This window comes from Mchenga conophoros, linkage group LG17, assembly GCF_057382185.1.
Source record: "Mchenga conophoros isolate Kocher_MC1m ecotype Shallow Benthic linkage group LG17, M_conophoros_male_GT1.1, whole genome shotgun sequence".
Classification (NCBI taxonomy): Eukaryota; Metazoa; Chordata; class Actinopteri; order Cichliformes; family Cichlidae; genus Mchenga; species Mchenga conophoros.
The window spans coordinates 7,220,907-7,242,500 of NC_140542.1; the positions used below are offsets into that span (position 1 = coordinate 7,220,907).

The 21,594-nt window shown below is 40.2% G+C and overlaps 1 protein-coding gene across 2 annotated transcripts; it reads left to right on the forward strand.

Annotated features, from left to right (window-relative positions):
* The first annotated feature begins 86 nt into the window (after window positions 1-86).
* On the forward strand, window positions 87-20,384 carry alg6 (ALG6 alpha-1,3-glucosyltransferase). 2 transcript variants are annotated; one of them, XM_085252443.1, is made up of 14 exons: window positions 87-135; window positions 559-643; window positions 934-1,023; window positions 1,248-1,336; window positions 1,551-1,633; window positions 2,002-2,066; window positions 3,279-3,464; window positions 5,759-5,894; window positions 8,984-9,069; window positions 10,435-10,519; window positions 10,711-10,781; window positions 11,861-11,929; window positions 16,567-16,759; window positions 19,399-20,384. In XM_085252443.1, exons 2-14 carry the CDS (start codon window positions 576-578, stop codon window positions 19,594-19,596), a joined length of 1,419 nt encoding a protein of 472 aa, XP_085108569.1. In that variant the 5' UTR covers window positions 87-135; window positions 559-575; the 3' UTR covers window positions 19,597-20,384. The 2 variants fall into 2 exon arrangements, with proteins under 2 accessions (XP_085108569.1, XP_085108568.1); XM_085252442.1 differs by lacking the exon at window positions 87-135 and adding an exon at window positions 148-321.
* The last annotated feature ends 1,210 nt before the right edge of the window (window positions 20,385-21,594 follow it).

The window sequence follows — 21,594 nt, forward strand, 5'->3', positions numbered from 1 at the left end:
TTACTGCAACAACTGAACGAATGATCGACAAAAGTGAAGATGTCAATTATTTCCATAGTATTCATGAACGCATCATAACTGTCGGTCGCAACGTCAGAAATCCAGCGACCAATGAGTAGTTGAAACGAAGACTTGGTGAGTGACGTATACAGGAAGCGAAACAGATTTCAAAAGTGTTTCAATGTACCGATTTTTATTGTTTATTTCTTCCACAAATCCTCATTTTACCGAGTAAAGCTATGCAGACGTGGAGTCTCGTATCAATTTGCGTGTTGCTTTCCATTATTGCGAGATGGGGAGTTTCGCTAAATTCATATTCAGGTAGGAAAATTGTGGAGGTCGGCGTTTAAACACTACTTTCCCTTGGTACAGTGCTGTTTATACTAGTCAAAACAATGCTTTCAAATTGTTTTAACCGTATCAGAGTGACTCTTTTGGTAGTTAGCGTCCACTCAGTGATTTAAAAACGTGTTAGCGCGGGTGTGTTGTGTGGTGGCCATTCGTTCATGATGCAAGCTTCATAGTATTCACACTAACGGCTCAATGATTTTCCACCAGGGGCGGGGAAACCTCTCATGTTCGGCGATTATGAAGCTCAGAGGCACTGGCAAGAAGTGACCTACAACCTCCCCATTCAGGAATGGTCAGTCTAGCACCTCCCGGTGTTTATTCACAGGACCTGTTTGTAGTAACTGGGTCTTATTACAGGTCATGGATTTGAGAAATGTACTGTGACACTCAAGACGCACATTACTGACATGTGCTGTTCCTGCTCTTGTGTCCAGCTTACAAGTTTGAGATGGATTGATGTGCGAAACATTAAATACGGATAACATCAACAACAGTTTTTCCTATATACAGTACACGCTACATTGCTTATGTAGTATGAAACAGTTTTGTTGATGAAACTATGTGATCTTTCTGCTCCCCCAGGTACTTCAATACTACAAACAATGACTTGAACTACTGGGGTCTTGACTATCCTCCCCTCACTGCTTACCACAGCTGGATCTGTGCTTATCTGTAAGCCATTTGGATTATTTAAAAAGGATCTTTCACATAATATTTGAATGTTAATTTAGGAGAGAGACAGAACAAGAGTGAGCATACCATGGGAGAAATGTTAAGGTATAGTGATGTAATAACACAGCTGCCCACTTTTAGGAACCAATAAAGTTAAGTATTTGTACATTTTCTGTAAGGAAAAAGAAAAAAAAATCAAAATACATGCTTTGTTGTTTCTGCAGAGCCAAAACAATAAACCCTGAATGGGTGGAACTCCACAAGTCCAGAGGTTATGAAAGTACACAGCACAAGCTATTCATGAGAACTACAGGTACTGTAACTATGAGAGGTGAAAGAAAAAGAAAAGCATTCATAATCCATGTCTACTTCATATTTACAGCAATGTTTGTGGTTATACCTGCTTAGATATTATGCCCAAATCACTGTAATCATTCACATCATTGTATACCCATGGACCTTTTCTGTTACTTTGTATAACGTAAATTTGAGATCATGCAGTCTGTATTTTTTTCTTTTTGTTTCAGTGTTAGTTGCAGATTTGTTGATATACATCCCTGCGGTGGTTTTATACTGTTTATACCTGACTGATGGATCCTCTAAGAAAAAGGTCAGAGACGAGCTGAGCATGAAATGATTAGTTTTCAGTTAAAGACCCAGACCAGCCCATTTTCTCTCAGTCTGGGAACCCACCCTTATTAAAACAGATTACAGCACTAGACCTCCAAATTGGGAAATTATGGCGTCATTATTGTAAGTTAATCTGGTTATATGATGTTATTACAGTTCAGCTGGTCTTCATACATTTACAGTGCAGTCAATTTGAAGGGATCATTTCTAATGTTTTGACGGTGTCTTATGTTATCAAACAGTGAAAGAGGAATTGTAGTTAAACAAGCTTCTCACAGGATTTGATTTTAAAAGGTTGTGTTTTTACTGCTGCGTTGAATTAAAATGTCTGTCCTTTTCCCTTTTTAGGTTTCCGTTATGTTCTGCTTTCTACTGTACCCAGGATTAATTCTCATTGACTACGGACATTTCCAGTATCCTTTATGCACACGTGCATTCCTATTATAAATTGTATTCTTGTATATTATATGTACCATTAAGGTTGTCCTGAATGTAATTAAATTGAATGTAATATGAAATAATGACCTATAAAGGTATCACACTTGAAAGCTCCAATCATAATAAAGTGTAGTGAGTTATATTTAAATGCACTGCTCTAAAACAGATCAAATCTCAATGGGAAAAAATCATGCTGGATATCTATAACTGATATGGACTGGGTCATGTGTTAGGAGTGAAATTTGTGCTCCTTGCACAAAGGAGCAGACACTGGCCCTGCTGGTCGGTTAAGGACCTACGGTGCTGTCCAGCTCTCCTAGAGTAACTGCCTGTCTCCTGGAATCTCCTCCATGCTCTTGAGACTGTGCTGGGAGGCAGCAAACCTTATGTCATTGATGTGCTGTCCTGCAGGACTTGGACTACTTGTGCAACCTCTGTAGGGTCCAGGTATCACCTCGGGCTGCGAGTAGTGATACTGTCCCTAGGCACATACAAAACTAGGGGAAAAAATAATCTCAGTGACCTGTAAAACCTTTCCTGTTTTTGGGGTTGTCTCATTGTTGAGACAATATCCCAGACGTTTAACTGATTTGATGCTGTACTCTGATTAAAAAGTGTTTCTTTCTTTTTTTTTAACACTGTATATATTTGCAGCATCTTTTGAGTTTAGTTCACTGAGAAACAGAGATTTAAGCATTTAAAATATTTTAACAACATAAAAATATACATTTATTTTACTGACTTACGTAACATAACTTTAAAAAAAAAAGACAAAAAAAACACAGCTTGTCCCATGGGGCAGATTTAGCACCACAGCATATCTATGGAAACGCTGAACAGCTGATCCTAGGATGGATGTGGAATTTCTGCATTCTTTATTATTCAGATTTCCTACATACAGTAGGTTCAATAGGATTAAAAACATTTGTTGTTCTGGCTTAAAACAATAGATTTACAAAAACAGTTTGAAGAGATGAAGAGCGCACCAGCTAACCAGGCTGTTATTATTGTTATTCAGCCACTGCCAAATACAACAATGAAAAGCTGACGATGTGCACACTATGCAGCAGAACTGACCTCAGGATCAGCAGCTATTTTCTGGATCGCTTGTTATACATCTGCAACATTAAGTTGTTTAGCTCCAGAAAATTGCCCTTCCAGACCAAAATTAACCTTAACGGTATCAGGTACAACGGAGTGAGCCTGGGTTTTGCCCTGTGGGGGATTCTGGCTTTGGGTCTGGGCTGGGATGTGTTGGGCTCCATGGCTTTCTCTCTGGCTCTCAACTACAAACAGATGGAGCTGTACCATGCTTTGCCTTTCTTCTGTTACCTTCTGGGAAAGTGCATCAAAACGGGCCTGATGGGCCGAGGGTGAGTCTTATTATTTCCTTCCATAATGAAGATGATTGTTTTTTGCACTGACGCATAGTCCAGATGTTCATCTCCAACCTCACCCACAATTTTAGCACTGATTAGATAATAGTATGATTCTTAGTATGATTCAAGGGTCCAGTTGGGGTCCATTTTTCTTGGCCTTCAGACAATAATTCTGATTGCTACAGTGCCAGACAGGACAGGCAAAAAAAAAAAAGATAATAGTATGATTCAAATACTGTAAGCTAAAATGATGAGAATGGTTACTTAACAAATCCCAGTGTTGTGCATTAAAGCAATTTCCAATATTTTTAGGTGTTTTCTATGTGTAATACATTTCCTTATGTTGGTAAACAGCCTGTTATCAACAGGATTTTCTGAAAGGGTTACATATAAAATAAAGAAATGTCCTGTTTTGTACGGGTATACTTGTGACATTTAATTTTTGTACCTGCATTCTAATCAGTCCAGTCTTTTTGGGCCACTTAAAATGTCTCGGTAGAGCTGTGATGTTATTTTTGTTGCAGTATCTGCTGCCCTCTTGGCCAGATCTCTCTTAAAAATATTTAAGGGTGAAACTGGTTTTAGGTTCTATCTTGTAACAAGACTGTTCTTTCTGGCTCAAAATGGCTTGATATCATTAATAAGTGATATGTTTGACAGATCATAGCCCAACAAGTTATTTACAGCAGTTATGGGGAATTGTTTTATGTCAAATATCGTAAATTACTTTTTGGAAGACAATCAATTTTAAGCACAACACTGGTAAGCATTTTAGCGTGCTGGTGGTAACATAAAGTTCACAGTGCTACTATGTGGAAGAAAAGCAACAGCATTTAAAAACAAACAAACAAAAAATCCCAATATTGTTTACTGGGATTGTATTTACGGTGCTTAACAATTTTTTTAGATGTAAGGTTTATGTCATAGCTGCCCAAAATTAACAGTATTGGTAATTACCAAAACATTTTTTTCTCTAGAACATGTGCAAGCCCTTTGGTAAATGGCCTATATTTATATAGCGCTTTACTAGTCCCTAAGGACCCCAAAGCGCTTTACACATCCAGTCATCCACCCATTCACACACACATTAGCCACCCTGGGGCGCACTGACAGAGGCGAGGCTGCCAGACACTGGCGCCGCCGGGCCCTCTGACCACCACCAGTAGGCAACGGGTGAAGTGTCTTGCCCAAGGACACAACGACCGAGACTGTCGGTCTCGGTCGTTGTGACCGCAGAAAAAGCACATTATTGTTTTTTGATTAATATGCCAAATTACACTTACTCATTGACATTACTCACGAGAAAGATAAGTTTCAGTTTTTGAATGTTACACTTGATTAATTTCTAAATTCTTAGAGAAGTTCAAAGTGCCGGCTCAAATTTGGGTATAAAAACCTGTATGTAGTTTGTTGTTTTCCTAATAAGTAACAATATATTTCTTTTAGTTTTAAACAGGTGATTTAATAAATTTGTTGAGCACTGTACTTTTGTTCATTAAACTTAAAAAGCAATCAAATAAGGTAACACAGAAGACTCTTTGGCTTTCCAGTTTACAGGTGGATCGCGTTTATATATATATATGTGTGCATACTTGCCTTTCCCCCACACGCTGCGATCAGTGATGCCCTTCACTAGAGCCGAACACAAAATGTCTCAGGAGGACTTATAGTGATGACTGTGAAATCCTGAATGTTCAACTCTACATTTGTTGCTTGTACTCTGTGATCACTGTGCACATATGTTTCAACAGAATGCCCACACTAGATATGTAATGTCAGTGTATAAGATAGCAGTGTCCTCAGGAGTGTCACAGAATGACTGAGGTAATCAGATTGGATGCTGTTACTAGTGTGTCCAGTGTCTGTTTATCTAGTAACAATGTACCAAGGGCATTTAGTAGCAAATGGAGAGCTGGATTAGAAGGCCCGGGGGGAAGATATGTCCAGATGACACTCTGGCCATGCCCAAACTCCTCAGCTATGCCTGTGTGTGCAACTTAACCAGCAGCTTCACAGTTACAGCTGACAAGATATCCTGACCTACACTGAACACTTTCAGCTGATGCATGGCTTTCACTGCATTCCTTAACACAAGGGTCAAAGCCCAAATTTAGGACTTGCACACAGTATGTGTGAACTGTTTTCACAGACAATTTTAAAGTAAATACTAAAGCATCTGGGGGAAAGTGATTATAGGAAGTGGGGAAAGTATTAGTAATTGCTTGTTTTCATTAGTTCATTATTTATGACATATGATTATTTACTCTCCTGGTTGTCTTTTCATGTAGGCTTTTCTTGCTGGTGAGGGTTGGTGTAACAGTGTTGGCGACTTTTGCCCTCTGCTGGTTGCCCTTCCTGGCTGAACCCAGCCAGGCCATGCAGGTGGTCAGGAGGATTTTTCCCGTGGCTCGGGGTCTGTTTGAGGTAACGTGTAGTTCCTTAAATCAAAGGTTTACCAAAAAACCACATCTGACAAACATAATATTAAAAAGAAAACATGTATGCTTTTGTCATAACAACATCTGCATTCTATTTACACTATACCTGCTTCTCTTAAGCAGTGTTACTAGAAATGATAGCATACATTTTCATTGCTATGCAGATGATACCTGACTTTATCTATCCAAGCCAGAACTCACACATTAATTCGTTAAACTGCAGGAACATCTTAAATCCATAAAGATTTCTCTTTATAAATTCAGATAAAACTGAGGTTATTTTACTAAAAATCTTAGAGACTTGGTTTCTAACTAGTGTGGACGGTATTACCTTGGTCTGAATCTTGGAGCTGTTTTTCAGCAGGATATGTCCTTCAATGTGCATACTAAAAAATATTTAGGACTGCTTTCTTGCATTTTTCCAAAAATATCTCTAAAATTCGAAACATCCTGTCACAGAGTGATGCTGAAAACCTACTTTATGCATTTATTAATGGTTGGTTCTAAAAAAAAAAAATTATCCAAAATAGTATTATTGTAGGGAGGTTACTGTTGTTGTGATTTTGCACTATATAAATAATATAGAGCTGAAACGAATACTAGCCGTGTTAATCTTGAATTGAGTTTTTTAACTGAAAATGGGAAGACAGCAATTATTTTAATCAAGTATAATACAATTCCAAGTACAACCAGTGACATGTAATAAAAAGGGATGTATATGGACTTTAAAAATTTCCATTGTGGGTTAAGCCAGCGTGGGTGCAGTTATGTTTCTGTTTGATCAAAGCAAATTACTGTGATCAATATCAGCAACTTCACATCTTATGATCACTGGTAAACGACTTCTCTTTGGGCTGAGAATTACTGTGAAATGCTGTTTCCTATTAAAGGATTTACTGTTCTACTGTTTCGAGCATTAAGCTGTTACCAATGTTAGAAACAACACACACGGCACTACTCCGCTATTGCACTGGTTCCGTACTCACAGCATGGCGAAATACCCTTCCATCCACTAGCGCTTAGCTGCTTGGAAACAGATACCCTGCAGGATCAAAGAAAACAGTGGAATAAATCTGTGAAAGGTCAGGAGATCAGTTTCACTCTATCTCCGGGAGGTGTTGGGGTTTGGGGTGTACAGTAGGAGGATAGAGATAAATCTCACTAATTTATGACCAGGTTGTTTTCGCCACCTCGTAGCACAGCCATGTTCTAGCCATACGAACCAAGGAGTCTGGTGGACGCAACACTTGAAGGCATATCAGAGCACGTCGGACAGCTGCTTTCACCTACTGACTACATCTTCGGAAAACAGACACATAAGCGTATGTTTGACTGTTTTGCAAGAACAAACGTACATGTTTGATATACCGTGGTCACCCACTTATAGCCTGGTCACTGGAATATGATATTAATTAAAAAAGTAAAGTGATGATGGCGAACAAGAATACTCCGCAGTCAGAGTGATGAAAGCGGCTGAGTTGAAGTAACTGCGTGCGTGTGACTGACAGCTCGGAGGCCAAGCTTTGCGGCTCTCGTTTCTGAAACCCTGTAACCCCCTCTTGTCCCGGTTCCCGAGGTGGAACCCACCATAAGGTGTCACGGATGTGAGAAGTAATTGAAAATTCTGCCGGGGGAGCGGCTGGCATCGAGCACCGCGGCAGTATTTGTTCAACGAAATGGTTCAAACATAATACACAGGGTGTGAGAGACACTATGCTCGCCTGTGACGACAGCACGAAGGGGGCTGCTGGGGGCAAGTTGTCCTGAACTAATTGGGAAATTGTGCACGTAAGCAGACGCCTCGGACAAGGGGACGGGGCGAGAAGGGGCGGTGGGGAAGAAGAGGGCTGGTGACTGGTGGTCCCGGTGGCTTCTGTGAGGGAGCAGTTGTAAGTTTACCCACTGAGCTGCATTCTGGCGTCTCACATTGCTGCCTGCACACAAAAATGGCACCAAATGCTTCTCCCTGTGAAATTCCATGCTAGTTTATAGGTGAAGGGGGCTGCACCGCTCTCGCTCAGCCCACCCTGACATCCATGTGTTGCCTGCTGCACTGCTGTAACAGTTATTTGGAGCAATGAGCCAGAAAGGAAGGACAGAGGGATTGGGCTGAGAAAACACAGCACTGGACGGCCCTGTGCTGCTGACTACTTTGCCATTAAGATCGGCACAGCTGTGCAGCCAGCAGCTGTAGAACAAAAGAGAGGGAAGAGGCCAGAAATAGATTTTCTAGATAGAATCACACAGTGAAAACATCCACAGCCTCTGTGATGTGTGATATCATGGCGCACACTGGTGGCTTTGGCCTCGATATCCCTGCACAACTGCTTAAGCACTTAAATCAGCTGAAGCACACACAATGAGCTCCTCATCTGATATCAGCTTTAAACCGCAAGTACTTTTCAGCTGGTATTAAAGAGGAAGCTTCACGCATACCGTGTACTGTATCGTATATATAATTTCAGTCATCTTAGAAATGAGGCACATTATTAACAAAAGTGACACTAATATGAGAAATTGCACGACTTTTGATTAATAATGATAATAGTAAATAATGTAAATGTTTACATGCTTATTTTTTCCATAACTTCCTCTGGATTCAGCCTCCCAAAAATGAGAATTTGCTACTTCTTTTTTGTTTCAGATATATATATATTTTAAATTTTTATAGCCGTATTTTGGATTATAGTTTAAAAACATCCATTCATGCTCGAAATTATGTCTTCACTTTTCCAATGCCTGACATTTATCAGCAAAGCAACAAATCAAAAAGATAACAGCTATTGTCAGAAAATAGAATTCAAAGAAAGTTATTGGCTTAATATATCGACTTCATCAAACTTGATCCCAAAACCCCAAGGTTACAAATAAGCCCCATGCTTTTCCTGACAGGAGAGAAAATGTATGATGGAGGGTTATGAATAAACGTCATCCCACAGAGGAATTTTGTTACACTTTCTGAGAAGGAATAATTTCTTAGAACAATTAATTCTTTGTGTTTCCTGCCATTTTCTATTTGACCAAGGTGTGTGTTTGTGTGTGTGTGTGTGTGTGTGTGTGTGTGTGTGTATACAGGATAAAGTGGCTAACACATGGTGCAGCCTGAACACCCTGATAAAGATCAGATCCATTTTGTCAGGTGACTCTCAGCTCTACCTCAGGTGATCCCTCTATCTGTTTAACAAGTTTCACTTTATTGTACCCCCCCCCCCCCCACACACACACACACACACACACACACACAGTTCCTCTCTCTCTCTCTCTCTCTCTCTCTCCCTCTGTTTGATTTTTTTCCTCACTCCTTTCATTTCCTGAAAAAACCAAGCTTAAAGACAGTGATCCAGTAGTTGGAAGTAAGGTCATCACTTACATCTCATGAGGAGCTTTTGAACATAAAGTCATTGATCTCTTTGAAAATGTGGTGACAACATTTTAAAACACCCGAGAAATATTGAAAAGACTCAATCGATGTGACGGCGAGGTTTTATTTTTTGTTTGTTTTAGCATAATTATGGATCTTGTGTGCAAATGTAATTCTAATGTAGGTATGAAAGAGAAGCTGATTCTCCGCATACATTAGAAGTTATCTTGACCAAAAGTTGGGGTCCTGTGCAGCCACGCTTAGAAAAACTTTTTGCAACAGTTGCGTCATGGTGGAGCCTGCTTAAATAACCCAGCACGCTAAATTTAGGAGTCCTGCGTTCGCAGCACGGACACGTTTCTGCCAGACTGCTAAGTCTGGGGATCAAGTTAGACTTCTTTTACTGTCGTGCATTTGAAACAAATGAAAAACACTGCTGTCTTTATGGCGCACAGGGTGGATTGCTAAATGCTCTGCTGTGGGTGTACATAAAATGAATCAGCTGTGTAAAGTCATACAGCTCCATCCAGACAGCAAATGCCCTACACATAGCACACGAGTAGCACACTTGCTTTCATACACAATAAATATCCACTTACAGGTCTGCCATTACTCTTGTGTATATTGTACATGTACACTTCTTTCTGTCTTCTATGATTTGTAGTTTAGTTAGTTGACACCTCAAACTAACTCGCAGCCTGACCTTTCAGCACATTTATACACACTGACTCCAACACGTTTTTTTTCTCACGCTTCTACCCCCAGAAGGTGACAATTGAGGGTTACTGCCTGGTAACCCTCAGCAGGGGCCATTATTTTGGTCCATTACGGCACTGCACACAACTTGGTTACAGATCAGAGGGCTGTCTAAAAAGAACTGTGGCATGAACTGAGAGTTAAATGCTGATATTCATACAGTGCCAATTAATGAAAACAAATCGTGCTGTTTTTATGTATTTTGTTGCCTTGGTAAAATAATGTATTAGGAAAGTCTTCATGAAAAACATTTCCATGCATCCACGTCCACTCAGTTCATAAGACTTGCATACAAACCTTGAAATGTCATGCAAATGCAATTGAGAATAACATTGCCTACATAGCACAGGTGATACTGTTTTGTTTTTTCCTTCAGTAACTTCATCTTCCATCTTCATTTGTTTTTCAGTCTTGCCTGCACTCTCCTGGCGGTTCTACCTTCCTGTATCAGGCTATTAACAAAACCAACCTTCTGGCACTTTAAACTGGCTTTGGTGAGTGTTTTTGGCATTCAGCATTTTTAAGCCAGTGAGGTTTATCATACATAAGTATCATATTTAATTTAACAAACCCAGTTTCTTTTTTGAGAAGACGATCTCGAATATGTTTCTCTTCCTTCCCTTTGTAATAAAAAGTGTAATATTAAATATAGCAGTTTTACTGATAGCCCCAATGTCACTTTAAGGTCAATTCATCCCTGGCGTTCTTCCTCTTCTCCTTTCAAGTCCATGAGAAGTCCATCCTTTTGGCTGCCTTGTAAGTACAAAGAAGATAATTGTAACTTCTTGAGGTTTGTCTCATTGAGTGACAAATGTAAATGGTACTTTCTCTGTCTTGTAGCGATATCTGAAATATTCATGAGTATAGATTTAATTTCTACTCACAAAGGAGCCATTCGCCTTGTCAAATCTCAGATTATGTCGTACAGAATTCTAATGGTTTCAAATCATGTTCGCTTTGTAAAAATGACGTCATCCTCCTGCTGTACCCCCAGATTTCTTTTTAAGTACCGAGAAGTTATTCACCTCTGTCAACACAGATAGGAACCCTGCTTCCACTGCCATGATTTGTGCTGTGTCAGAGCTGGGTCATATTTAACAGGGTGAAAGCAGCACTAAAAGAAGTGAGGTGTGTGCGTGCGTGCGTGCTTCATTATCATTTACCTCCATATGTAGAAAGCTGTAGGTGGGGTGAAAAGCCTGGGATAGATTTGACAGCGAGGGATTTGGTTCCTAGATCTGGGCTCATCTATTAATCTAGATTAGGGTAGATTGTTGCTTTATTAACTATTGAGTTATATCTCCCACCTGTCCTCCTGAATCAATCAGTAATACATGTCCAGGGATTAGGAAAGAATGGTAGGCGGCAGCTCGGGGTGTTGTTTGCGCAGGATCAATTATTGGGCTGTAACAGGATCACCGAAGAGCACTGACTGTAATTATGGGATCGGGGACTGATGGAAAGTGCCCCCCTTTGAGCAGAGTGTACAACTTGCACTGAAGCGAGCTAGCAAGTTCAATTAGCAACAGGCTTAAACGCATATGAACACAGATGCATGTGCATGTGACGCATGCGGTCATAAATGTATCATTGCAACTTCTTGGCAAAACATTGGCAGTTCTTCAAATGAAAATAGAAAACTTAGCTAAAGTGTAAAAGATGTATTCTCGAATAAAATAATGTGGTACAGCAAAGACTGACTGACTTGTAAATACTTGTAAGTGGATGTTTGATCAGCTCAGTAGCTTTAATATTCTTTTCACTCTAGTCTTGTCTAATCGCAAAAGTCACGGCAGTCTATTTAATATTGAGTTCATCTGAATTTCTTTTTCTAGGCCTGCCTGTCTCCTGCTGAATGACCTCCCCTTGATGGCCCTTTGGTTCCTACAGGCCTCGACATTCAGGTAAGAAGGAAAGTCTTTTGAAATCACTGACAACACACAAAGGTTGGAAGATTAACATATAAAAACGGGCGATCTGTTGTTAGATTTGTTTCTAAATCTTATTTACTGCAACTTGGATAATGGAATAATAGAGTTATGCAATTATAGTTATTTTTATGATGGGAAAAAGTTCAGCAATTATAATTGCTTTAAAATGTCCCGTTTGATTTGCTTGCGTATAAATCTGGTGTCCGGCTGTTGGGTGCTGTTTCTTGTCATTTCTTTTACTTTGTTTTCTATCTCTTATTTAATGAGAAACATACAAAAATTAACCTGAAAAGTTAAATGGTGTGCTGTGTGGGTTGGAGCTAAGCACCATGAATGGAAAACACAAGTAGTGCTGCAAATGCTCCATCTAACTTTCACCAGCTGTTGTTAAATTCTTCCGGCAGCACTAATTGTTGTGCGTGTGGTTTAGTATAAGGATATCTGGGGATTACACTGCATAGTCTGCATGCCTGCTGTCTAAGTGTGTGTTGTGTAGGGACAGGAGGTCATTCTGTAGCTGCTCCCCTGTACAGTCTGCCTTGGACTTTCACATTATCTGCATCCTCTCCAGACTAATTTAAAAAAGAAAAAAAATACATCTTTTGTTAGCAGAACTGGCTGAATGGATGGTCAAGCATGACCACTTTACGGCCACTGAATGCAGCCAGTCAGTGTAAATGGAGGAAGTGTTAAACATTTATCTACTGAATAGAAGTTTTTTTGTTTGAGTCCAAATCTGAATAAGTAGTTTTTTGTCTGGGGAAAGGTTTTTATAAGCTGGGGCGTTGTGTGATTCACTGTGAGTCAACTGTTGTTCTTGCCCATGCTCCTCTACTAAACTAAGATAAGCTCTTCGTGAATTACAGAGCCATCTCTCCCTGGGAGATGCATGCACATACAGGCCTGCAGGATAAAAACTGTTTGACTTACTGCTGCACTTAACAAACTTTGCACTCAACTTAATGATGTTGATGGGTATGAAACTCTGTCGTGCTGTAGGATCAAACTTGATTTATTTTCTAACAATCATTTAAAAATCTGATATTGTCCCTTTTCTTTTCAGTTCAGTTTAATTTAATTTAATTTAATTGCATTTTATTTCTATAGCACCAAATTTACGAGAACAGTTGCTTTGAATTGTAAGGTCACCATAATACAGAGAAAACCCCAAGACTCAGATGAACGCTACGAGCAAGCGCTTGGTGACTGTGGGAAGGAAAAGCTCCCTTTTAACAGGAAGAAACCTCCAGCAGAACCAGGCTCAGGGAGGGCCAAGCATCTGCCACGACTGGTTCGGGGTGAGAGGAGGAAGACGTCCTGTCTTCCTCCTCTGATACACACATTTATACACTGTGTGTATAAATGTCCAGCTGTACCTTGCATGTAAAGGCAATAGCTATAATATCTTCATGATATAAGAATCACGTGTGATTCTTGCTTTTGGGGCTATATTACATTGAACTAACCAAAGACATCAGCGTGAGTTCATGCCCATCCTCAGAACTTTTCTGTCTTTATACAGGTGCAAATATTTTTGTTTGTAGAGATACAAAGATGCCAAGAATGAAAAAGAATGTGAGACTTGGGGGTGCTTTTAATAATAATAATGGATTGGATTTATATAGCGCTTTTCAAGGCACCCAAAGCGCTTTACAATGCCACTATTCATTCACTCTCACATTCACACACTGGTGGAGGCAAGCTACGGTTGTAGCCACAGCTGCCCTGGGGCAGACTGACAGAAGCGAGGCTGCCATATTGTGCCATCGGCCCCTCTGGCCAACACCAGTAGGCGGTAGGGTAAAGTGTAAACGACCAGGACAGAGAGCCCGGGGATCAAACCGGCGACCTTCCGGTTACAGATGCGCTTCCCAACCCCCTGAGCCACGGTCGCCCCGTGGTGCTCTTCACTTTGTATTCGTGTATTGGAACAGGACCATCCAGAGCAGGGGTGGCCAACCAGTCAGAGACCAAGAGCCACTTTTTTTTTACTGTGTTACCGCAAAGAGCCACATCATACGCATGGGCACACATGAACATCACCCATCCTTTCCTCTCTCTCTCACACACACACACACACACACACACACACACACACACACACACACACACACACACACAAAATACACACACCTCTGCTCAGCCAGATTTATTGTAAATGTCACACACACCCATGTTAATGACAGAAATGGACTCCTACAGTACTAAAACCACAGGCCAGTCATTTTCAACAATGAACATTGTGTGCACTGTCTCACACACACAAACTCTCAGTTCAACCAAGTCCACAAACAAAAATATAATAATCTACAATAGCATTTACTTTTATAATGCATGTTGTTTAGTGGGACTTCTGGCATTCCTTGCCTTGAACAATCCTCTTTAAATCTGGCTTGTATTCCGTTGTTGTCACTCGAAGCAATTCTTTCACATGTGTGTCAGTCAGAACAGATCGATGCTTTGATTTCACATGTTTTAGGGTAGAAAACACAGACTCGCAGACGTATGTTGACCCAAACATTGACAGTATCTTAAGCGCAGCCCGTTTGACATTGGGGTATTTTTCCATTGGCACACTTTTCCAGAACTCAATGGTCCCTTCCCTTAAAGCAGGTTTCAATTGGTCCTCTTCACAAAGATCGATCATCTCCAACTCAGCCGCAGCTTCATCTGTGACTAGCGGGACTTTCAAACAGCCGGTCTCTGCATTAAATGGGTCGACGAGGAACGTAATCTGTGGCCTTTTCAATTGTAGATCATGGAACCGGGTCACGAAGCTTTCGTGCAAGTTTTCAATCAGCGTTGCATATCTGGCTCTTTGCTTACTCAGGGCAGCACTGGCGACTTGCCCGCTGGCTTTTAGCAGAGTGGGAAAATGCGTTAAATCTCCCTTTTGAATATGTGTCTTGAACAGCTTCAGTTTGTTTACAAACGCAAACACACTTTGCACTAGGTCAGGGAGCATTTTTAACTTACCCTGCAGGGTCAGGTTCAGTCTGTCCAAGTGACACAGCATGTCGACCAAAAAGGCCAGATCCATAATCCACTTGAGGTCCGAGAGCTCGGGATAGTCCTTGTCCTTCTTTTCCATAAACAGTTTCACGGCATCCAAAAGCTCAAAGAAGCGAGAGAGTACCTGGCCTTTTGACAGCCACCTCACAGTGCAGTGCAGCGGCAGGTCACCTGGAAGCCCTTGGTCCAGCTCAGCGATGAGATTCTTGAATTGCCTGTGGTTAAGCGCATGTGTGCGGATATAGTTGACGATTTCCATCACAGGCTTCACGACGTTATCTAAATTCAATGATTTAGACACGAGTTGCTCCATGTGGATGATGCAGTGGAAATTCCAAAAGTCAGGAATAGTTTGGTCAGCTTTGCACAGCCCCACAAGCCCGTTCACAGATCCCATCATGGCTGGTGCTCCATCCGTGGCTATTGCAGTTAATTTTGTTATGGGCAGATTTGCTTTTTCAAATGCAGCCATCATGGTTTCTTTCACATCTATGCCACGGGTTCTGTCTTTTAATGGCACAATATCCAGGAGTTCTTCTTTGATCACACAATCGTTTGAAACAGACCGTGCAAATATTGCCAACTGAGGCTTGTCTTGTATATCACAACTCTCATCCAATGCGACACTAAAATACTCACATGCTTGAAGGTCAGAGTGCAACTGTGATTCAATAGCCGTGTTAATGTCCGATATTCTGTGTTCAACAGTGTGGCGGGACAGTTGGACGTCTGATACCATGCGTTTTAATTTGTCGTTTTCAGGAGACAAGATTTCAACAACATCACTGAGGCATTTTTTAACGAACTCCCCTTCATTGTATGGCTTTTTAGCCCGTGCAATGTTCCAAGCCAGCTGATAGGATGCGAGCGTTATGGTCTCTGACCGCTTCGTAAATTTTTGGAAAAACTGTATCTGCTTTTCTGCCTGACTTTTCAAAGTGGCCAACTCGTGCTTGCGAAGTTCAGTCCCTTTTGGAAATTCCTGGTCAATGTTAGCATGGAGTGAGCTGAAGTGGCGCTGAAGATTTGAAGCTTTGAAATGCGCTAATGACGTCTGACATATAAGGCAGAATGGCTTACCATTGCGTTCAACAAAAAAATATAAACTCTCCCACTCTGTTAAAAACGTCCTGTGTTCATCTTCATATTTTCTTTTTGCTGTGCATTTTTTTCCTGCCATTTTAAGGGCGAACTTGCTCCTACTGGGAAACTTTGCGGTATTTTCATCTCACACACATGCGCATTTGATGAAAATACCGTATTGAACTCAAGCGAAGCGAACGCGCACATTTTAAAACAACAACATAAAAAAAATCAAAACACAAACTTTGATATGAACGTAAGAGCCGCATGAAACCAGGCAAAGAGCCGCATGCGGCTCGAGAGCCGCGGGTTGGCCACCCCTGATCCAGAGACTTGATGCTCATTTTGGTCTGAACTACACACCTGTGAATTTTCATAGCTATATTTTGCTATTGCTATGTGTGCAGTAGGTCCTGCTACAGTAGTTGAAACTGATTCTGCCATGACAACAGACAGACAGGCTTAAAATGTAATAAAATCTGCTATGCTTGTCCTTTTCCTGTCTCTGTGTGCAGCATGCTTCCTTTGTTCCTGAAGGACGGCCTGCTGGTGCCCTACATTGTGACCTCTTTGGGCTTCCTCTTCTTCAGCATTTATTTACTGTCTGCACTGGATCACTGTTCAGAGGATAAACTGAGACTGGGAGCTTACAACAAGCTGTTTTATTGGGTACTGAAGATGGACCTGGCCTTTATAGTGAGATGGAAGGTCAGTATTGAAGTGCTGTTATAATAATTTACATTATAGTTCCAAATATTCACTGATTTGTTTGTTTGCACATCAAAAGAAACCATGCATATATGAAATCTTGTAACTGTTTCACATTTACTCAAGAACTGTACTTGAGTACACTTAGGGGTTCTTCCAGTGTAAGGCCTTATTTAGATGGCCCCTGTAGGGAATCTTTGTAAAGCCTGTGAAGCAGTCTACAATGTAACCGACATCGTTGCCAGCATTTATGTTTGTGCAATGTGACGTGTTAATTAGCATGTGAGCGTGTCCAGTCCATTTGTTTCAATAGAAAGAAATGAACTGCTGGATCCTGAGTCCTGACTTTTTGTTATGGCCATTTTTTTTCATAGGTAGACATATTTTTCTTTCAGGTTTTTCCATTTCTTTCTACATTCCCTCACATCTATGGCGACAGTCCTTATTCCTTATATTGAGACGATGATTGTTATGCTTTCGCTAATTTTTTAAAAAACTGCGTATGCGAAAATGCACTGGAGGAATTGATCGTACTGAACAGGTCAATCAAAATAGTTGCCTGCTCCATCGACGTGACGTGTAGTTACATTTCCATATCAGGTGCATGTCAGGTTACACTGAGGGTTTCAGAGCGGTTTGCAGTGACGTAGCTACAGTGCAGATTTCTCACTGAAGATCCCAATAAGATTCTTCAACCTTCTAGTTCACTACATATTTCACACTCACACATTTCAGTTATAGTTACAAATCGCTTGAATGCACGTATTTCATTAAAATATGATTCACTGTTACCAGTTGCACTAAATAGTAGTGTGAAGAATTAAAATCTAGACATTAAATCAAAGTTAGTAAATGTCAGTTTGTTAAGTCAAAGAGCATTGATTTTGGCTGTGTGTGGTGCTGTCCCACAGATGGGGTTAACGTTTATAATTATGGCTGCTGTTTTAGTTTGTTGCTACTAAAGGTTATTAAAGGTCATTCAGATTAAATTAGACTTTGACCTAAATACAGATTTCGCACAAGAAAAAGCAGGTAAAACTCCAGCACAACCCAATATGAACAATTTTTCATTAGCTGGATTTAACGCTTTATCTTTTAAGTGTGGTTTCGTTCATGTTGTGTGCTTGCTTATAATAAAGGCTCGGCTTTGCAGTTGGCAAACAAAGACAAAGACATGTTTTCTCTGTTACATAGTGGGTGGAGGATGTACAGATGATACATTTGTAGTAAGAAGAGTGCTGATATCAGGGTCCCAGTGGCACTAGACCTAAATTGCAACTGTGTGAGAAGACATGCCCGACTGTATAAATAAATATCATGTGCTGGTGTAAGCTGTGTAAGCTGTCCAGGGATGAACGCTGCTGCCAACCAAAGAATTATTTATCGCTTATTTAAGTTTCCATAGCGTCTGAAGTGGCTTCTCTGCCGACCCCTTAGCGACAGGGGCACTGGTGGGGTGTCAGACATTAGGAGAAGGTGTATTTTTATAGCACGTGTCATTAACACAGGTTTGCCTAGATATATTTATTTACACAAGCAGCATAAATAGCGAGCCCCAATGATGGGGATAAGGTTTCATGGGTTTTGGGCGGCTGGGCGGTTGGCAGGCCCGAGGTGCTTCCTGCACCTCACAGACTGATCTTTGGGTCATAAACCGCAAGCAGATAGATGAATGATGTGACGCTCACCATCACATCTGTTTGCAAATCTGTCACGAGATAAAAAGCAGTGACCATACCTTGAAGAAAAAAAATCTAATTTGCTGTAATATGATATTGCAGACCTCGTTTCTTTATAGCACCTCTCAAGTGACTAATTTGATGTCTGTCACTTAGTTATAAATATTCAATGTCATATGAGCTCTATTTTAAATTAAATTACTAGTTTGATGTTATGTGCATAGTTAGTGTTAAGGGTAAAGTCAACAGTTTGTTTATAGCCCGGGGTAATCAGTTTTTACAAGTTTCTAAATGAAAAAATTCCTTTAATAACTATTACATTTATTTTAAGAGTTCTCGACATGAAAGATTTTGACTAAAGGCTGTTATTTTGATGAATACAGCTGTAAAAGATATTTGTGTCACAGCAATATATTTTTAAGCCAAGCTCCACAAATGTTTTCCAAACATTTTGATCAGTTCTTAAATTTTTGCTTATCTGCCACAGAGATCCCATCTTTGACCAAAGGCACAAAGTTACACTTGTTTCCTCACATAAGTGTCTTTTGTCCCGTTTCCCGGCCCCCCAACTGGTCCCAACACGTGGCTGCCCCTGCTTGGTTCTGCTGGAGGTTTCTTCCTGTTAAAAGGGAGTTTTTCCTTCCCACTGCCTCCAAATGCTTGCTCACAGAGACTCATCTTTTACTCTAATATTGTAGGGTCTTTACCGTACAATATAAAGGACCTTGAAAGAGGTTTTCAGTGTAAATGAAGGCACTGGCTAAGTAACTAACTTAGTAGGTGAACTTGTTTTGTTAGACTAGCATGAGATGCTTTCTTTTATGTTGTAAAGCAGCACGTAATCCACAGTTTTTTCTGAGCCTCTGTGCTGTTTATTATGATATCAGCATTTTGCATGGTCTTGTAACTCCCAGTCTCATTTCAATGAGCCAACAATCACACTGCCTTTATCTCTTACAGTTCTACATCAGCATTGCAGCCATGGTTGGCCTGAGCATCGCAGCCGCAGTTCTGATCGCTCCGCCCCATCTGCCCGACTTGTTCCCAGTCTTAATATCTACTACAGCTTTCCTGCATTTTTTGGGAACTTTTATACATTTCAACGTGGTTCAGTTCAGTGAGCCTCCCAGCAGAAAGAGCCAGAAGAAGAGCAACTAAGTCACACCACAGGTGAAGGTGTTGATCTGATTTTACACCAGTGAAGTCAACCTTACCCACTGAGGTATATCTGCTTTTAAAGTGCATGAGGCCTTTTACCCATGCCTTTGTGTACAAAATACAAAATAACACAAGTGCTCATTAAAGAGTTGGATAAATGGCATTTCAGAAGAATTGTGACATGAAATGAAAGGAAATTGTGGTATTTTTCAATGTGGACCAATGAATTTAGTGCAATTCAAAGACAAATCTTCCATGTTGTCAAGGTCACGAAATGTATTTTGGCTAAAAATGATATAGGTTCATGTGAAATTAACCTACCTTGTTGAATTATTTGCTCAGACTACTCATAAATTACCAAAAAAATACGCAATTCCTGGCTAACCTGGCATTGTATGGCCTATACTGACTTATAGGCCTGTATGCCTTGGCCACAGGAGGTAGACACAATAACATAAACACCTGCTGTAATGTTTCCTTTTCATGGGGACCAGAAGTGTTGGTCTAATTTTATGGCAACTATTGACACCAAAGTTTGTGGTCATGTGTAATCATATTATGAACAGTTTCTGTTATTTTATCCACATTATGTCCTTGAGGTGGTGGTAAAGATGCACCTGATGTGCTGCACTCAGGCCTGCCAATGCTGATATCCACCCATTCATGTGAACTTTTTATTGAAGTTCATCGAACTGTTTTTTCACTGTACATTTTTGCCTAATATTAAAGCTGTTTTGTACAAATGTAGTTTTTGCGAAAATAAATCAAATTTACCAGCATCCTAAAAATGAACATCCGCTTTATTGCCACATTGTTCAATGACTTGATTCAAAGCAGCTTCGTATAAACTGTCTACATTAAGCATGTTGCGTGCTAAATCACCCCTAAAGGTCTGGCAGAGAGAGAACCAATTATTGGACAGAAATTATATCTTTCCGAGCCTTTACTCAACATCATTAAATATTCATTACGAGCCCTTGATACTACAAGTGTCCTGCACAAAAGACCCGTACATTTAAAACAAAACCAGTGACGGGAGAGGCCTTAAAATAAGGATGATGGAAGGTGACATATCTGAACATAATGCTATAAAGTTGAAATACCACAGAAAAAGGTACAAGCAATTTCTATATCCAATCTCTCTGCTAGTTAATGACGGGCATAAAAAAATCCATTACAACTATAAATGTTATCAGGTCAGCCAGGGTTGCCTGTGCATCTGAGGCTCCGGGCTGGCGGCCAATAAAGGGCTGCAGGGACAAATAGGAGCCCAAGATCTGAGTTAATAGTTACTACAATGGGGCGTGAACACAAGGGGCCAATTAGTGGTGGTGTGAAAGGTGTTGGCTTGCTCTTTTTTATAACATTTGCTTATTTTTTTTTAATTATTTAAAAAAAAAAATCATTCTTCTTTCCTCCAAAGCCCAAAGAATAAGAAACAAAGAAACAAATATTCAAACAATCACAATAACAACAAGACAAAGAAAACCAAATAAAAGCTTGGCACAAAAAAAAATATTCTGGTATTGATGGAGTCTGGCAAAGTAGATATGAAGAATATTGGATAAATAAGTTAATATTATAACAGATAAACAGAATTGTAAGTAAGATAAAACCGTAAAATACATTTCAAGAAAACGGCTCTTTCAGAACCGTTTCATTTTCATTTATTAAGATGAATTGAGTTTAATCAAAAAGAGCGACTTCATTTTGTTGTGATAACTGATACTTCATTTACCAAGCAAAAAGCTAAACCTAAAATTCTTGCTTCTTTGTAGAAAAAAAGACAACACTAAAACCATCTGCTGAATATTGTCCACCTCATGCTTAAAGAGCTCTAGCCCGGAAAGTCTCCACAAATTGTCTTTGGGTGTCCTGTGGTTATCCAGATATTTTAATTACTGAAAGTTGTGAAGCGTTGCCTTCTTGGGTTGCACTTTCTTTTACAGATCATCCCGTAGATGTTCACTTGGACTGTGATATAGGAGAAGCAGAGGC